Source organism: Oncorhynchus masou, chromosome 12 (assembly GCF_036934945.1).
Source record: "Oncorhynchus masou masou isolate Uvic2021 chromosome 12, UVic_Omas_1.1, whole genome shotgun sequence".
In the NCBI taxonomy this organism is placed as follows: Eukaryota; Metazoa; Chordata; class Actinopteri; order Salmoniformes; family Salmonidae; genus Oncorhynchus; species Oncorhynchus masou.
This window is the reverse complement of record NC_088223.1, coordinates 29,709,720-29,724,078: the sequence shown is the minus strand read 5'-3', so window position 1 is coordinate 29,724,078 and position 14,359 is coordinate 29,709,720. Positions and strand designations below refer to the sequence as shown.

Below are 14,359 nucleotides of genomic sequence, written 5' to 3'. Positions count from 1 at the left end.
AGTAGCCTATTCAACAGAGCCCCAGAGTAACCTATTCAACAGAGCCCACAGACTAGCCAAGCCTATTCAACAAAGCCTCCGGACTAGCCTATTCAACAGAGCCTCCGGACGAGCCTATTCAACAGAGCCTCTGTACTAGCCTATTCAACAGAGGCTCCAGACTAGCCAAGCATATTCAACAGAGCCCCCAGACTAGCCAAGCCTATGCAACAGAGCCTCCAGACTAGCCAAGCCAATTCAACAGAGCCCAAACACTAGCCAAGCCTATTCAAAGGAGCCCCAGAGTAGCCTATTCAACAGAGACCCCAGACTAGCCAAGCCTATTCAACAGAGCCTCCAGACTAGCCAAGCCTATTCAACAGAGCCTCCGGACGAGCCAAGCCTATGCAACAGAGCCTCCGGACTAGACTATTCAACAGAGTCTCCAAACAAGCCTATTCAACAGAGCCTCCAGACTAGCCTATTCAACAGAGCCGCAGAGTAGCCTATTCAACAGAGCCCCCAGACTAGCGAAGCCAATTCAACAGAACCCACAGACTAGCCAAGCCTATTCAAAGGAGCCCCAGAGTAGCCTATTCAACAGAGCCCCCAGACTAGCCAAGCCTATTCAACAAAGCCTCCGGAATAGCCTATTCAACAGAGCCTCCGGACTAGCCTATTCAACAGAGCCTCCGGACTAGCCTATTCAACAGAGCCTCCGGACGAGCCTATTCAACAGAGCCTCCGGACTAGCCTATTCAACAGAGGCTCCGGACTAGCCTATTCAACAGAGCCTCCAGACGAGCCTATTCAAAAGAGCCTCAGAGTAGCCTATTCAACAGAGCCCCCAAACTAGCCAAGCCAATTCAACAGAGCCCCAGAGTAGCCAAGCCTATTCAACAGAGCCTCCAGACGAGCCAAGCCTATGCAACAGAGCCTCCGGACTAGCCTATTCAACAGAGTCTCCAAACAAGCCTATTCAACAGAGCCTCCAGACTAGCCTATTCAACAGAGCCGCAGAGTAGCCTATTCAACAGAGCCCCCAGACTAGCCAAGCCAATTCAACAGAGTCCACAGACTAGCCAAGCCTATTCAAAGGAGCCCCAGAGTAGCCTATTCAACAGAGCCTCCAGACTAGCCAAGCATATTCAGAGCTCCAGACTAGCCAAGCCTTTTCAACAGAGCCTGCGGACTCGCCTATTCCTCAGAGTTTCCAGACAAGCCTATTCAACAGAGCCTCCAGACAAGCCTATTCAACAGAGCCTCCAGACAAGCCTATTCAACAGAGCCTCCAGACAAGCCTATTCAACAGAGCCTCCAGACAAGCCTATTCAACAGAGCCTCCAGACAAACCTATTCAACAGAGCCTCCAGACAAGCCTATTCAACAGAGCCTCCAGACAAGCCTACTCAACAGAGTCTCCAGACAAGCCTATTTAACAGAGCCTCCAGACAAGCCTATTCAACAGAGCCTCCAGACAAGCCTATTCAACAGAGCCTACAGACTAGCCTATTCAACAGAGCTCCAGACTAGCCTATTCAACAGAGCTCCAGACTAGCCTATTCAACAGAGCTCCAGACTAGCCAAGCCTATTCAACAGAGCCCCAGACCAGCCAAGCCTATTCAACAGAGCCTCCAGACTAGCCTATTCAACAGAGCCCCAGACTAGCCAAGCCTATTCAACAGAGCCTCCAGACTAGCCTATTCAACAGAGCCCCAGACTAGCCAAGCCTATTCAACAGAGCCCCAGATTAGCCAAGCCTATTCAACAGAGCCCCAGACCAGCCAAGCCTATTCAACAGAGCCCTAGACTAGCCAAGCCTATTCAACAGAGCCCCAGACCAGCCAAGCCTATTCAACAGAGCCTCCAGACTAGCCTATTCAACAGAGCCCCAGACTAGCCAAGCCTATTCAACAGAGCCCCAGACTAGCCAAGCCTATTCAACAGAGCCCCAGACTAGCCAAGCCTATTCAACAGAGCCCTAGACTAGCCAAGCCTACTCAACAGAGCCCCAGACTAGCCAAGCCTATTCAACAGAGCCTCCAGACTAGCCAAGCCTATTCAACAGAGCCCTAGACTAGCCAAGCCTATTCAACAGAGCTCCAGACTAGCCAAGCCTATTCAACAGAGCTCCAGACTAGCCAAGCCTATTCAACAGAGCCCCAGACTAGCCAAGCCAGGCCTATTGAACAGTGGTGTCATTTCTGCTATATGACTGACTTTTACTGAAATGTAAACGAGTCAAATTTCACCATAAATACATTTACGAGTAGATGCTTCTGTAAATCAGAGTGTCATGTAAAATGTTCACTTAGCTCTCAAACAGCTATAACTCTGTTCGGACCAGGAGGGAGGAGCTACATTTCAATCATTACGCCAACGTCAGAATGACCTGACTTTGTTGAGCGGGAAGAAATATTGTCTATTGATTAGTCAGGCCACTCAGAGTAGTAGCTACTCAATGTTAGAACAGTGTGGTAACAATGATGAGCTCATTGGTACATTGATTACATCAAATCAGAATGACAGTTCATACACCAGGGTTGTGTTCATTAGGGCACACCGTAGCAAAACGTTTTGCAATGGAACACGAAAACAGACGTTTCTTATTGGACATGGTCAGATTTTACCTCCCCATTTCTCTCAGTTTCAGAGCGTTTTCATCCATTCGTTCTTAATAAACATGACCCAGAGACCCCTCACCACCTTTGACTGACTTACCTGACAACTGTTGCTGAAAAAGGGCTTTAAAAATCCGATTGACTGACGTACCTGACGATGGGTAGCTTGCTTAACGGTACTGGGGGCAGTTTGAGTCCATCAGGGAGGGTGAGAACCTCCATTCCTCCAGGACATTTAGACGTGTAGTTCTCCAGACTCTGAGTCACCTCCTTCTTCTCTGTGGACCGGGGAAAGAAGGGATTCGGGTTGGAAACGTCGAGCACATTACAGATGGTCAGTCTGACCATTTGAAGTGACCAGGAAAAACCATTTCTTCAAAGAGTGTTTTCACACAGTGTCACTATAGGGTGTAAAGCACATATTTCTTGGCACCCTTTTGATAGAGCCAGTTTCTCCCTCACCATTTAAAGTAACCTCTCTCGCTATAACTATTGCTCCTTGTCTAACCAAGATTACACGGCCCTGCCAATTTAATTGAGCATAATAACACAAATAACACAACTCCAGCCCAGCCCTGTCCCTTCTCCCCATCCTACAGTGTGAGTTTTATAGCTGGATCAATAAAGATGTTTATGGCCGTGCTGTATCATCACTCTCAGCCTCGCTGCTTTAGTTGCAAACAAAAATGTCTCTATGAGTTACTCTGTTGGCTGGGCCTCACGCCACATGGGGGCTGAGAGAGAGAGAGCGATATACACCTCAGTCAAGCTCCTAGATAGGCTACTTCTCAGTTCCCCACTACATACCCCTGCTTGGACAGCCACAAAATACCACAGTATTATCCTGAGCAACAGAGCAGCACAGACAGAACGTACTTTGATCCCGAGGCAGGGCGACCAGGCAAACATGTCCTTCTGTAGTTCTGATCTGACAGATTGAAGAGCAGAGCAGTTCCAGTGACAGGAAACAGAACATCACCGTGATAAAACATCTCTCAGAGTTAATAGTGCCATTGTTGAAAACACTGACATGGCCTTTGCTTTACACTAAACATGGATCTGGCATCCTGTTGTTACTAAGCACATTCCTGTCACGTAAAAAGCTGACCAAATGAAGGTCTTAAAGGGATGTTAAAAGCCTTCTGTTTATTACGAGTCGAGTCACATTCAGTGTTGTGTGTTTGCAGTGTTGGGAAGTGGCTTTAGTGATCATGGTGTAACAAGCAGAGAAATGCTGCATGCAGCTTTTGAAACTGACCAAGTAGAAAAGGACATTGAAGGATTTGAGTATTGTTGCCTACCTGTCTACGTACCAGTCTTTCAATCCGCTTCCCTGCCTACTCGTCTGCCTCCCTGCCTGTCATGGACAATTTCAAATGTTTCCTAAACCTGCATGGAGTCTGTCTGTCGATACATTTCAATTTAGTAAATTGTATTTGGAAGCCCAAGTAAACGCAGTCTAAGAGTAAAACATGGCAAGTTGAAGGACAGACCCAGACAAACAAAACTCTGTATTGATTGTCATTTTGGGATGATGTGAGGTAAAACAGTATCTTTGAAGAGCTCACTGCAGCATTACACAAACAGCTCTCTGACTACCACTCTCTCTCAATCTCTGTTCCCTGTCTCCCTCTGTTCCCTGTCTCCCTCTGTTCCCTGTCTCCCTCTGTTCCCTGTCTCCCTCTGTTCCCTGTCTCCCTCTGTTCCCTGTCTCCCTCTGTTCCCTGTCTCTCTCCCTCCGTTCCCCGCCTCCCTCCGTTCCCCGCCTCCCTCCGTTCCCCGCCTCCCTCCGTTCCCCGCCTCCCTCCGTTCCCCGCCTTCTCTCCGTTCCCCGCCTCTCTCCGTTCCCCGCCTCTCTCCGTTCCCCGCCTCTCTCCGTTCCCCGCCTCTCTCCGTTCCCCGCCTCTCTCCGTTCCCCGCCTCTCTCCGTTCCCCGCTCTCTCCGTTCCCCGCCTCTCTCCGTTCCCCGCCTCTCTCCGTTCCCCGCCTCTCTCCGTTCCCCGCTCTCTCCGTTCCCCGCCTCTCTCCGTTCCCCGCCTCTCTCCGTTCCCCGCCTCTCTCCGTTCCCCGCCTCTCTCCGTTCCCCGCCTCTCTCCGTTCCCCGCCTCCCTCCGTTCCCCGCCTCCCTCCGTTCCCCGTCTCCCTCCGTTCCCCGTCTCTCTCCGTTCCCCGTCTCCCTCCGTTCCCCGTCTCCCTCCGTTCCCCGTCTCTCTCCGTTCCCCGTCTCTCTCCGTTCCCCGTCTCTCTCCAACAGTCTTTCTTTCAGCTCTGCCTTCTATCTGCGACCCCGCCAACAACACATAATACAGCTGCTTTTCAACCCCAGTTCAAATCCTGTGGGAAATCGATTAGACTCACTTTCGCTTGGAGAGTTGAGAGAGCAGGTGATTAAACAAGTAAACATTACAGGAAATTCTAAATGTTTGCCATCGACTAGTATGTCAGTCAGCAGAAAAATAAGCAATTCAATGAATAAGCGTAGGAAGAATTGAGAGCAAAAACTAAATTACAGGAGTTCACAGATGTAAAATTGGCCCACATCAATTAAATAGCCTGATCACACAATTTGCCTCTCCACATACTAACTAGATGTTTATAAATGCAGTCAGACAGATAACTACAGTGGAATATGCATTTTTCCTTCTAACCTTCAGACCATACAGTATCAACCCCTCCGACGAGGCGGAGGCCAGACACGGAGCTGACAACCGGCAAGCCTATAAATAAAGTAAACGCTGCCTCCTCTACTTTACTGCTCAAGTTGAGTAATGAACCACTGCAGTGCACAGGTATCGAGGAGAGTCAATACGTCCTGACATTTACTGGGCACAGTGACAGACTGCTTAACAGACGTAACTGCAGAACATCGTTTCCCTTTCATCTTTCACCAAAAACACAGAGAACTGAACACAGAAGTTGAATTATGCCTAAAGTGGTGAATAAAGGAATATTTAAAACTTAGGTAAATATATTATTTAGTCTGAGACCCACGTAAATCAACCCAAGGAAAACCTGATTCAACTCATGAATTCTGCATTCATACTTCCACATTCATGCTTACATAACTGGTTCAACAGTCTTAAACTTTGAATATGTCTCTCTCTCATTTCTCAGTTCATCCGCTCGTTTTGAAGAGAATCCCCTACATTTCCACCCAGAGCAGCAGCCTATGGTGTGGTACTGTAGAGGACCCCTGGTGATGACTGTGAGCTGTTTTAGCATCCTTTGTGAGGCCTCTTAACTGACTGAGACTCTAGGGGGAGAGAGGGGAGAGAGACTGGGACTTCCAATACATCCTGACACGAGTAGCATTCAATAAAACATAGAGGGAGATTCTGCCAACTGTCACTGTAGATGATGTACTGCCCTGCCAATGTGATGGAATGTGCTGCCAGCATACAAACTAATGAATATCAAATGAATTACGAATATATTTATTTATTTATTGTTTTGGGGGCAGGAATGTTTACAAGGAGAAGTCAACTGCAATGACATCCGCATATTGTGGGCGAAAATCCTAGCCTAATCTTATCCACTGTAAACCAGAATACTGCACTAGAAAATGTCAAGTGGGTGGGAGACTAGCAAAAAGTGACAACAGACTTGGAAAATATGTGCACTTACTTCAGTATACAGAGATGGAGTAGGTGAGTGGCCATCTTATGCGCCTGTGAGGATCGAGGGAAATCAGGAGGCAATGCCTGGGGCTTTCAAGCAATTCATCGACAAGTTCAGCTCATACCGTTGATGTTTACTTCAGTTCACACTAAAGTAGCCAGGAACCTGTATACTTTAAGTTACCGTTATGTATTATTCATAGACATACACTGAACAAAAATATAAAATGCAACAATGTCAAAAGATGTTACTGAGTTACAGTTCATAGAAGGAAATCAGTCAATAGAAATACATTCATTAGGTCCTGCTCTATGGATTTCACATGACTGGGCCGGGGCGCAGCCATGGGTGGGCCTGGGAGGACATAGGCCAACCCAATTGGGATCCACGTCCACCTACTGCAAAGTCAGGCCCAGCCAATCAGAATGAGCTTTTCCCCACAAACGTGCTTTATTAGAGACAGAAATACTCCTCAGCACCCACCCTCCCTCTCCTCAAACAATCCCACAGCTGAAAAAGACTGATGTGGCGTCCTGGGCTGGCGTGGATGCAAGTGGTCTGCGGGTGTGAGGCCGGTTGGATGTACTGCCAAAATTCCGAAAACAAAGTTGGAGGCAGCTTATGGTCGAGAAATGAACATTACATTTTCTGGCAACAGCGCTGTTGAACATTCCTGCAGTCAGCATGCCAATTGCATTTTACCTCAATACTTTAGACATCTGTGGCATTGTGTTGTGTGACAAAACTGTATATTTTAGAGTGGCCTTCTAATGTCCCCAGCACAAGGTGCACCTGTGTAATGATGCTGTTTAATCGGCTTCTTGATATGCCACACCTGTCAGGTGGGGATAGACGAGCTTAGCAAATGATAAATGCTCACTAACAGGGATGTAAACAATTTTGTGCAAATCTGATAGAAATAATTATTTTCTGCTTATGGAATATTTGTGTGATCTTTTATTTCAGGTCAAGAAAAATGGGACCAACATGTGGCGTTTTTATTTTTGTTCAGTTTATAATTTCTACAATGGGAATCATATTCGTCCGAGGGGCTATACCCATTCTAGTAATTACATTTATAAGATATTACCGATAGATTTCCAACTCCTAAGATGATTAAACTGCCTCCAAATCACACAGTGTTGAAATACTTGCTTATGAACCTCTCCCAATGATGCAGATAAAAAATGATAGTAAAAAATACAATTGTAACTAACAAGAGGAATAAAATACACAAGACAGGAGCTATAGTTGAAGTCGGAAGTTTACATACACCTTAGCCAAATACATTTAAACTCAGTTTTTCACAATTCCTGATATAAATTCCCTGTCTTAGGTCAGTTAGGATCACCACTTTATTTTAAGAATGTGAAAAGTCAGGATAATAGTAGAGAGAATTATTTATTTCTGCTTTTATTTCTTTAATCACATTCCCGGTGGGTCAGAAGTTTACATACACTCAATTAGTATTTGGTAGCATTGCCTGTAAATTGTTTAACTTGGGTCAAAGGTGTCGGGTAGCCTTCCACAAGCTTCCCACAGTAAGTTTGTAAATTTTGGCCCATTCCTCCTGACAGAGCTGGTGTAACTGAGTCAGGTTTGTAAGCCCCCTTGCTCGCACACGCTTTTTCAGTTCTGCCCACAAATGTTCTATAGGATTGAGGTCAGGGCTTTGTGATGGCCACTCCAATACCTTGACTTTGTTGTCCTTAAGCCATTTTGCTACAACTTTGGAAGTATGCTTGGGGTCAATGTCCAATTGGAAGACCCATTTGTGACCAAGCTTTAACTTCCTGACTGATGTCTTGAGATGTTGCTTCAATAAATCCACGTACTTTTCCTCCCTCATGATGCTATCTATTTTGTGAAGTGCACCAGTCCCTCCTGCAGCACATTTACCCCCACAACATGATTGCTGCAAGCCTCCCCCTTTTTCCTCCAAACATGACAATGGTCATTATGGCCAAACAGTTCTATTTTTGTTTCATCAGACCAGAGGACATTTCTCCGAAAAGTACGATCTTTGTCCACATGTGCAGTTGCAAACCGTAGTCTGGATTTTTTTTATGGCGGTTTTGGAGCAGTGGCTTCTACCTTGCTGAGCGGCCTTTCAGGTTATGTCGATATAGGACTTGTTTTACTGTGGATATAGATACCTTTGTACCTATTTCCTCCAGCATCTTCACAAGGTCCTTTGCTGTTGTTCTCCGATTGACTTGCACTTTTCGCACCAAAATACGTTTATCTCTAGGAGACAGAACGCGTCTCCTTCCTGAGCGGTATGACAGCTGCGTGGTCCCATGGTGTTTACACTTGCGTACTATTGTTTGTACAGATGAACATGGTACCTTCAGGCGTTTGGAAATTGCTCCCAAGGATGAACCAGACTTGTGGAGGTCTACAGTTTTTTTCTGAGGTCTTGGATGATTTCTTTTGATTTTCCCATGATGTCAAGCAAAGAGGCACTGAGTTTGAAGGTAGGCCTTGAAATACATCCACAGGTACACCCGCAATTGACTAAAATGATGTAAATTAGCCTATCAGAATCTTCTAAAGCCATGACATAATTTTCTGGAATTTTCCAAGCTGTTTAAAGGCACAGTCAACTTAGTGTATGTAAACTTCTGACCCACTGGAATTGTGATACAGTGAACTATAAGTGAAATAATCTGTCTGTAAACAATTGTTGGAAAAATGTCTTGTGTCCTGCACAAAGTAGATGTCCTAACCGACTTGCCAAACTAGAGTTTGTTAACAAGAAATCTGTGGAGTGTTTGAAAAATTAGTTTAAATGACTCCAAACTAAGTGTATGTCAACTTCCGATTTCAACTGTATATAGAGGGAGTACCAGTACCAGATCAATGTGCAAAGGTATGAGGATTTTTGAGGTAGATATGAACATGGAGGCATGGTAAAGTGACTAGGCATCCAAACAGATAGTAATAACAGTAAAATAAAGAACAGAGTAGCAGCAGCAAATGAGAATAAAAGTGTGTGTATGTGTTAAGTCAGTAAACGTTTGTGTGCATATGTAGTGTATGTAAATATGTGTGGGTTTGTATGTTAGTGAGTGTGTATATATAGTCTAGTGAGTGTGCATATGTAGTCTAGTGAGTGTGCATATATATAGTCTAGTGAGTGTGTATATATAGTCTAGTGAGTGTGTATATATAGTCTAGAGAGTGTGTATATAAAGTCTAGATAGTGTGTATATAAAGTCTAGTGAGTGTGTATATATAGTCGAGTGAGTGTGTGTATATATAGTCGAGTGAGTGTGTATATAAAGTCGAGTGAGTGTGTATATAAAGTCTAGAGAGTGTGTATATAAAGTCTAGAGTGTGTATATAAAGTCTAGAGTGTGTATATAAAGTCTAGTGAGTGTGCGTAGGGTCAGTGCAAGATAGTTAGTGCAGATACACAACATGATCAAAGGTATGTGGACACCTGCTCGTCGAACATCTCATTCCAAAATCATGGGAATTGATATGCAGTTGGTCCCCAACCTTTGCTGCAATAACTCTTCTGGGCAGGCTTTCCACTAGATGTTGGAACATTCCTGCGGGGACATGCTTCCATTCAGCCGCAAGAGCATTAGTGAGGTCGGGCACTGATGTGGGAGGATTAGGCCTGGCTCGCAGTCAGGCGTTCCTATTCATCCCAAATGTGTTCGGTGGGGTTGAGGTCAGGGTTCTGTGCAGGCCAGTCAAGTTCTTCCATACCGATCTCGACATACCATTTCTGTATGGACCTCGCTTTGTGCGCGGGGCATTGTCATGATCAAACAGGAAAGGGCCTTCCCCAAATTGTTGCCACAAAGTTGAAAGCACAATCGTTTAGAATGTAATTGTATGCTGTAGTGTTAAGACTTCCCTTCACTGGAAGTAAGAGGCCTAGCCCAAACCATGAAAAAACATCTACACACAACAACCCATAATGACAAGAGAGCGAGAGGCTGAGTTAGAGGCAGAGAGAGAGAGAGAGGGAGCGAGAGGCTGTGCTCTCCCAGCCTCTCGCTCCCCGCCTCTCGCTCCCCGCCTCTCGCTCCCCGCCTCTCGCTCCCCGCCTCTCGCTCCCCGCCTCCCGCTCCCCGCCTCCCTCTCTCCGCCTCCCTCTCTCCGCCTCCCTCTCTCAGCCTCCCTCTCTCAGCCTCCCTCTCTGCCTCCCGCTCTCTCTTTGCCGCTCGCTCTCGCTCTCTCTGCCTCGCCCTCTCTTCCTCTCGCTCTCTCTTCCTCTCGCTCGCTCGCTCTCTCTTCCTCTCGCTCGCTCTCTCTGCCTCTCGCTTGCTCGCTCTCTCTGCCTCTCGCTTGCTCGCTCTCTCTTCCTCGCTTGCTCTCTCTGCCTCTCGCTTGCTCGCTCTCTCTTCCTCGCTCGCTCTCTCTGCCGCTCGCTCGCTCTCTCTGCCGCTCGCTCGCTCTCTCTGCCGCTCGCTCGCTCTCTCTGCCGCTCGCTCGCTCTCTCTTCCTCTCGCTCTCTCGCTCTCTCTCTCTGCCTCTCTGCCGCTCGCTCTCTCTGCCTCTCGCTCTCTCTGCCTCTCGCTCGCTCGCTCTCTCTGCCTCTCTGCCTCTCGCTCTCTCTGCCTCTCGCTCTCTCTGCCTCTCGCTCTCTCGCTCTCTCTGCCTCGCCCTCTCTTCCGCTCGCTCGCTCTCTCTTCCTCTCGCTCGCTCTCTCTTCCTCTCGCTCGCTCGCTCTCTCTGCCGCTCGCTCGCTCTCTTCCTCGCTCGCTCTCTCTGCCTCTCGCTCGCTCTCTCTGCCTCTCGCTCTCTCTTCCGCTCTCTCTGCCTCTCGCTCGCTCTCTCTGCCTCTCGCTCGCTCGCTTTCTCTGCCTCTCGCTCGCTCGCTCTCTCTGCCTCTCGCTCGCTCTCTCTGCCTCTCGCTCGCTCTCTCTGCCTCTCGCTCGCTCTCTCTGCCGCTCGCTCGCTCTCTCCGCCGCTCGCTCGCTCTCTCCGCCGCTCGCTCGCTCGCTCTCTCCGCCGCTCGCTCGCTCTCTCCGCCGCTCGCTCGCTCTCTCCGGTGGGGTTGAGGTCAGGGTTCTGTGCAGGCCAGTCAAGTTCTTCCATACCGATCTCGACATACCATTTCTGTATGGACCTCGCTTTGTGCACGGGGCATTGTCATGATCAAACAGGAAAGGGCCTTCCCCAAATTGTTGCCACAAAGTTGAAAGCACAATCGTTTAGAATGTAATTGTATGCTGTAGTGTTAAGACTTCCCTTCACTGGAAGTAAGAGGCCTAGCCCAAACCATGAAAAAACATCTACACACAACAACCCATAATGACAAGAGAGCGAGAGGCTGAGTTAGAGGCAGAGAGAGAGAGAGAGGGAGCGAGAGGCTGTGCTCTCCCAGCCTCTCGCTCCCCGCCTCTCGCTCCCCGCCTCTCGCTCCCCGCCTCTCGCTCCCCGCCTCCCGCTCCCCGCCTCCCGCTCCCCGCCTCCCTCTCTCCGCCTCCCTCTCTCCGCCTCCCTCTCTCAGCCTCCCTCTCTGCCTCCCTCTCTGCCTCTCGCTCTCTCTTTGCCGCTCGCTCTCGCTCTCTCTGCCTCGCCCTCTCTTCCTCTCGCTCTCTCTTCCTCTCGCTCGCTCGCTCTCTCTTCCTCTCGCTCGCTCGCTCTCTCTGCCTCTCGCTCGCTCGCTCTCTCTGCCTCTCGCTTGCTCGCTCTCTCTGCCTCTCGCTTGCTCGCTCTCTCTTCCTCGCTCGCTCTCTCTGCCTCTCGCTTGCTCGCTCTCTCTTCCTCGCTCGCTCTCTCTGCCGCTCGCTCGCTCTCTCTGCCGCTCGCTCTCTCTGCCGCTCGCTCGCTCTCTCTGCCGCTCGCTCGCTCTCTCTTCCTCTCGCTCTCTCGCTCTCTCTCTCTCTCTCTCTCTGCCTCTCTGCCGCTCGCTCTCTCTGCCTCTCGCTCTCTCTGCCTCTCGCTCTCTCTGCCTCTCTGCCTCTCGCTCTCTCTGCCTCTCGCTCTCTCTGCCTCTCGCTCTCTCGCTCTCTCTGCCTCGCCCTCTCTTCCGCTCGCTCGCTCTCTCTTCCTCTCGCTCGCTCTCTCTTCCTCTCGCTCGCTCGCTCTCTCTGCCGCTCGCTCGCTCTCTTCCTCGCTCGCTCTCTCTGCCTCTCGCTCGCTCTCTCTGCCTCTCGCTCGCTCTCTCTGCCTCTCTCTTCCGCTCTCTCTGCCTCTCGCTCGCTCTCTCTGCCTCTCGCTCGCTCGCTTTCTCTGCCTCTCGCTCGCTCTCTCTTCCGCTCGCTCGCTCGCTCTCTCTGCCTCTCGCTCGCTCTCTCTGCCTCTCGCTCGCTCTCTCTGCCTCTCGCTCGCTCTCTCTGCCTCTCGCTCGCTCTCTCTGCCGCTCGCTCGCTCTCTCTGCCGCTCGCTCGCTCTCTCCGCCGCTCGCTCGCTCGCTCTCTCCGCCTCTCGCTCGCTCGCTCTCTCCGCCTCTCGCTGGCTCGCTCTCTCCGCCTCTCGCTCGCTCGCTCTCTCCGCCTCTCGCTCGCTCGCTCTCTCCGCCTCTCGCTCGCTCGCTCTCTCCGCCTCTCGCTCGCTCGCTCTCTCCGCCTCTCGCTCGCTCGCTCTCTCCGCCTCTCGCTCGCTCGCTCTCTCCGCCTCTCGCTCGCTCGCTCTCTCCGCCTCTCGCTCGCTCGCTCTCTCCGCCTCTCGCTCGCTCGCTCTCTCCGCCTCTCGCTCGCTCGCTCTCTCCGCCTCTCGCTCGCTCTCTCTCTCTCCGCCTCTCGCTCGCTCTCTCTCTCTCCGCCTCTCGCTCGCTCTCTCTCTCTCCGCCTCTCGCTCTCTCTCTCTCCGCCTCTCGCTCTCTCTCTCTCCGCCTCTCGCTCTCTCTCTCTCCGCCTCTCGCTCTCTCTCTCTCCGCCTCTCGCTCTCTCTCTCTCCGCCTCTCGCTCTCTCTCTCTCTGCCTCTCTCTCTCTCTCTCTCTCTCCGCCTCTCGCTCTCTCTCTCTCCGCCTCTCGCTCTCTCTCTCTCTCCGCCTCTCGCTCTCTCTCTCTCTCCGCCTCTCGATCTCTCTCTCTCTCCGCCTCTCGATCTCTCTCTCTCCGCCTCTCGATCTCTCTCTCTCTCCGCCTCTCGATCTCTCTCTCTCCGCCTCTCGATCTCTCTCTCTCTCCGCCTCTCGCTCTCACTCTCTCCGCCTCTCGCTCTCTCTCTCTCCGCCTCTCGCTCTCTCTCTCTCCGCCTCTCGCTCGCTCTCTCTCCGCCTCTCGCTCGCTCTCTCTCCGCCTCTCGCTCGCTCTCTCTCTCTCCGCCTCTCGCTCGCTCGCTCTCTCTCCGCCTCTCGCTCGCTCGCTCTCTCTCCGCCTCTCGCTCGCTCGCTCTCTCTCTCTCCGCCTCTCGCTCGCTCTCTCTCCGCCTCTCGCTCGCTCGCTCTCTCTCTCTCCGCCTCTCGCTCGCTCTCTCTCCGCCTCTCGCTCGCTCGCTCTCTCTCTCTCCGCCTCTCGCTCGCTCGCTCTCTCTCTCTCCGCCTCTCGCTCGCTCGCTCTCTCTCTCTCTCTCCGCCTCTCGCTCGCTCTCTCTCCGCCTCTCGATCTCTCTCTCCGCCTCTCGCTCGCTCTCTCTCCGCCTCTCGATCTCTCTCTCTCCGCCTCTCGCTCTCTCTCTCTCCGCCTCTCGCTCGCTCTCTCTCCGCCTCTCGCTCGCTCTCTCTCTCTCCGCCTCTCGCTCGCTCTCTCTCTCTCCGCCTCTCGCTCGCTCGCTCTCTCTCCGCCTCTCGCTCGCTCGCTCTCTCTCCGCCTCTCGCTCGCTCTCTCTCCGCCTCTCGATCTCTCTCTCTCCGCCTCTCGCTCGCTCTCTCTCCGCCGCTCTCTCGCTCTCCGCCTCTCGCTCGCTCTCTCTCTCTCCGCCTCTCGCTCGCTCGCTCTCTCTCTCTCCGCCTCTCGCTCGCTCTCTCTCTCTCCGCCTCTCGCTCGCTCTCTCTCTCCGCCTCTCGATCTCTCTCTCTCCGCCTCTCGATCTATCTCTCTCCGCCGCTCGCTCGCTCTCTCTCCGCCGCTCGCTCGCTCTCTCTCCGCCTCTCGCTCGCTCTCTCTCTCTCCGCCTCTCGCTCGCTCTCTCTCTCCGCCTCTCGCTCGCTCTCTCTCTCTCCGCCTCTCGCTCGCTCTCTCTCTCTCCGCCTCTCGCTCGCTCTCTCTCTCTCCGCCTCTCGCTCGCTCT

The 14,359-nt window shown here is 51.1% G+C and overlaps 1 protein-coding gene across 2 annotated transcripts in view; it reads right to left on the bottom strand.

The window, feature by feature from the left end:
• Positions 1–14,359, bottom strand: part of LOC135549826 (trafficking protein particle complex subunit 9-like) — a 367,075-nt gene that overhangs the window by 313,841 nt on the left and 38,875 nt on the right. For both annotated transcript variants that reach the window (XM_064980154.1, XM_064980155.1), the window contains one exon: positions 2,753–2,879. In XM_064980154.1, coding sequence (XP_064836226.1) covers positions 2,753–2,879 — 127 coding nt within the window. The remainder of the gene's footprint in view (positions 1–2,752; positions 2,880–14,359) is intronic.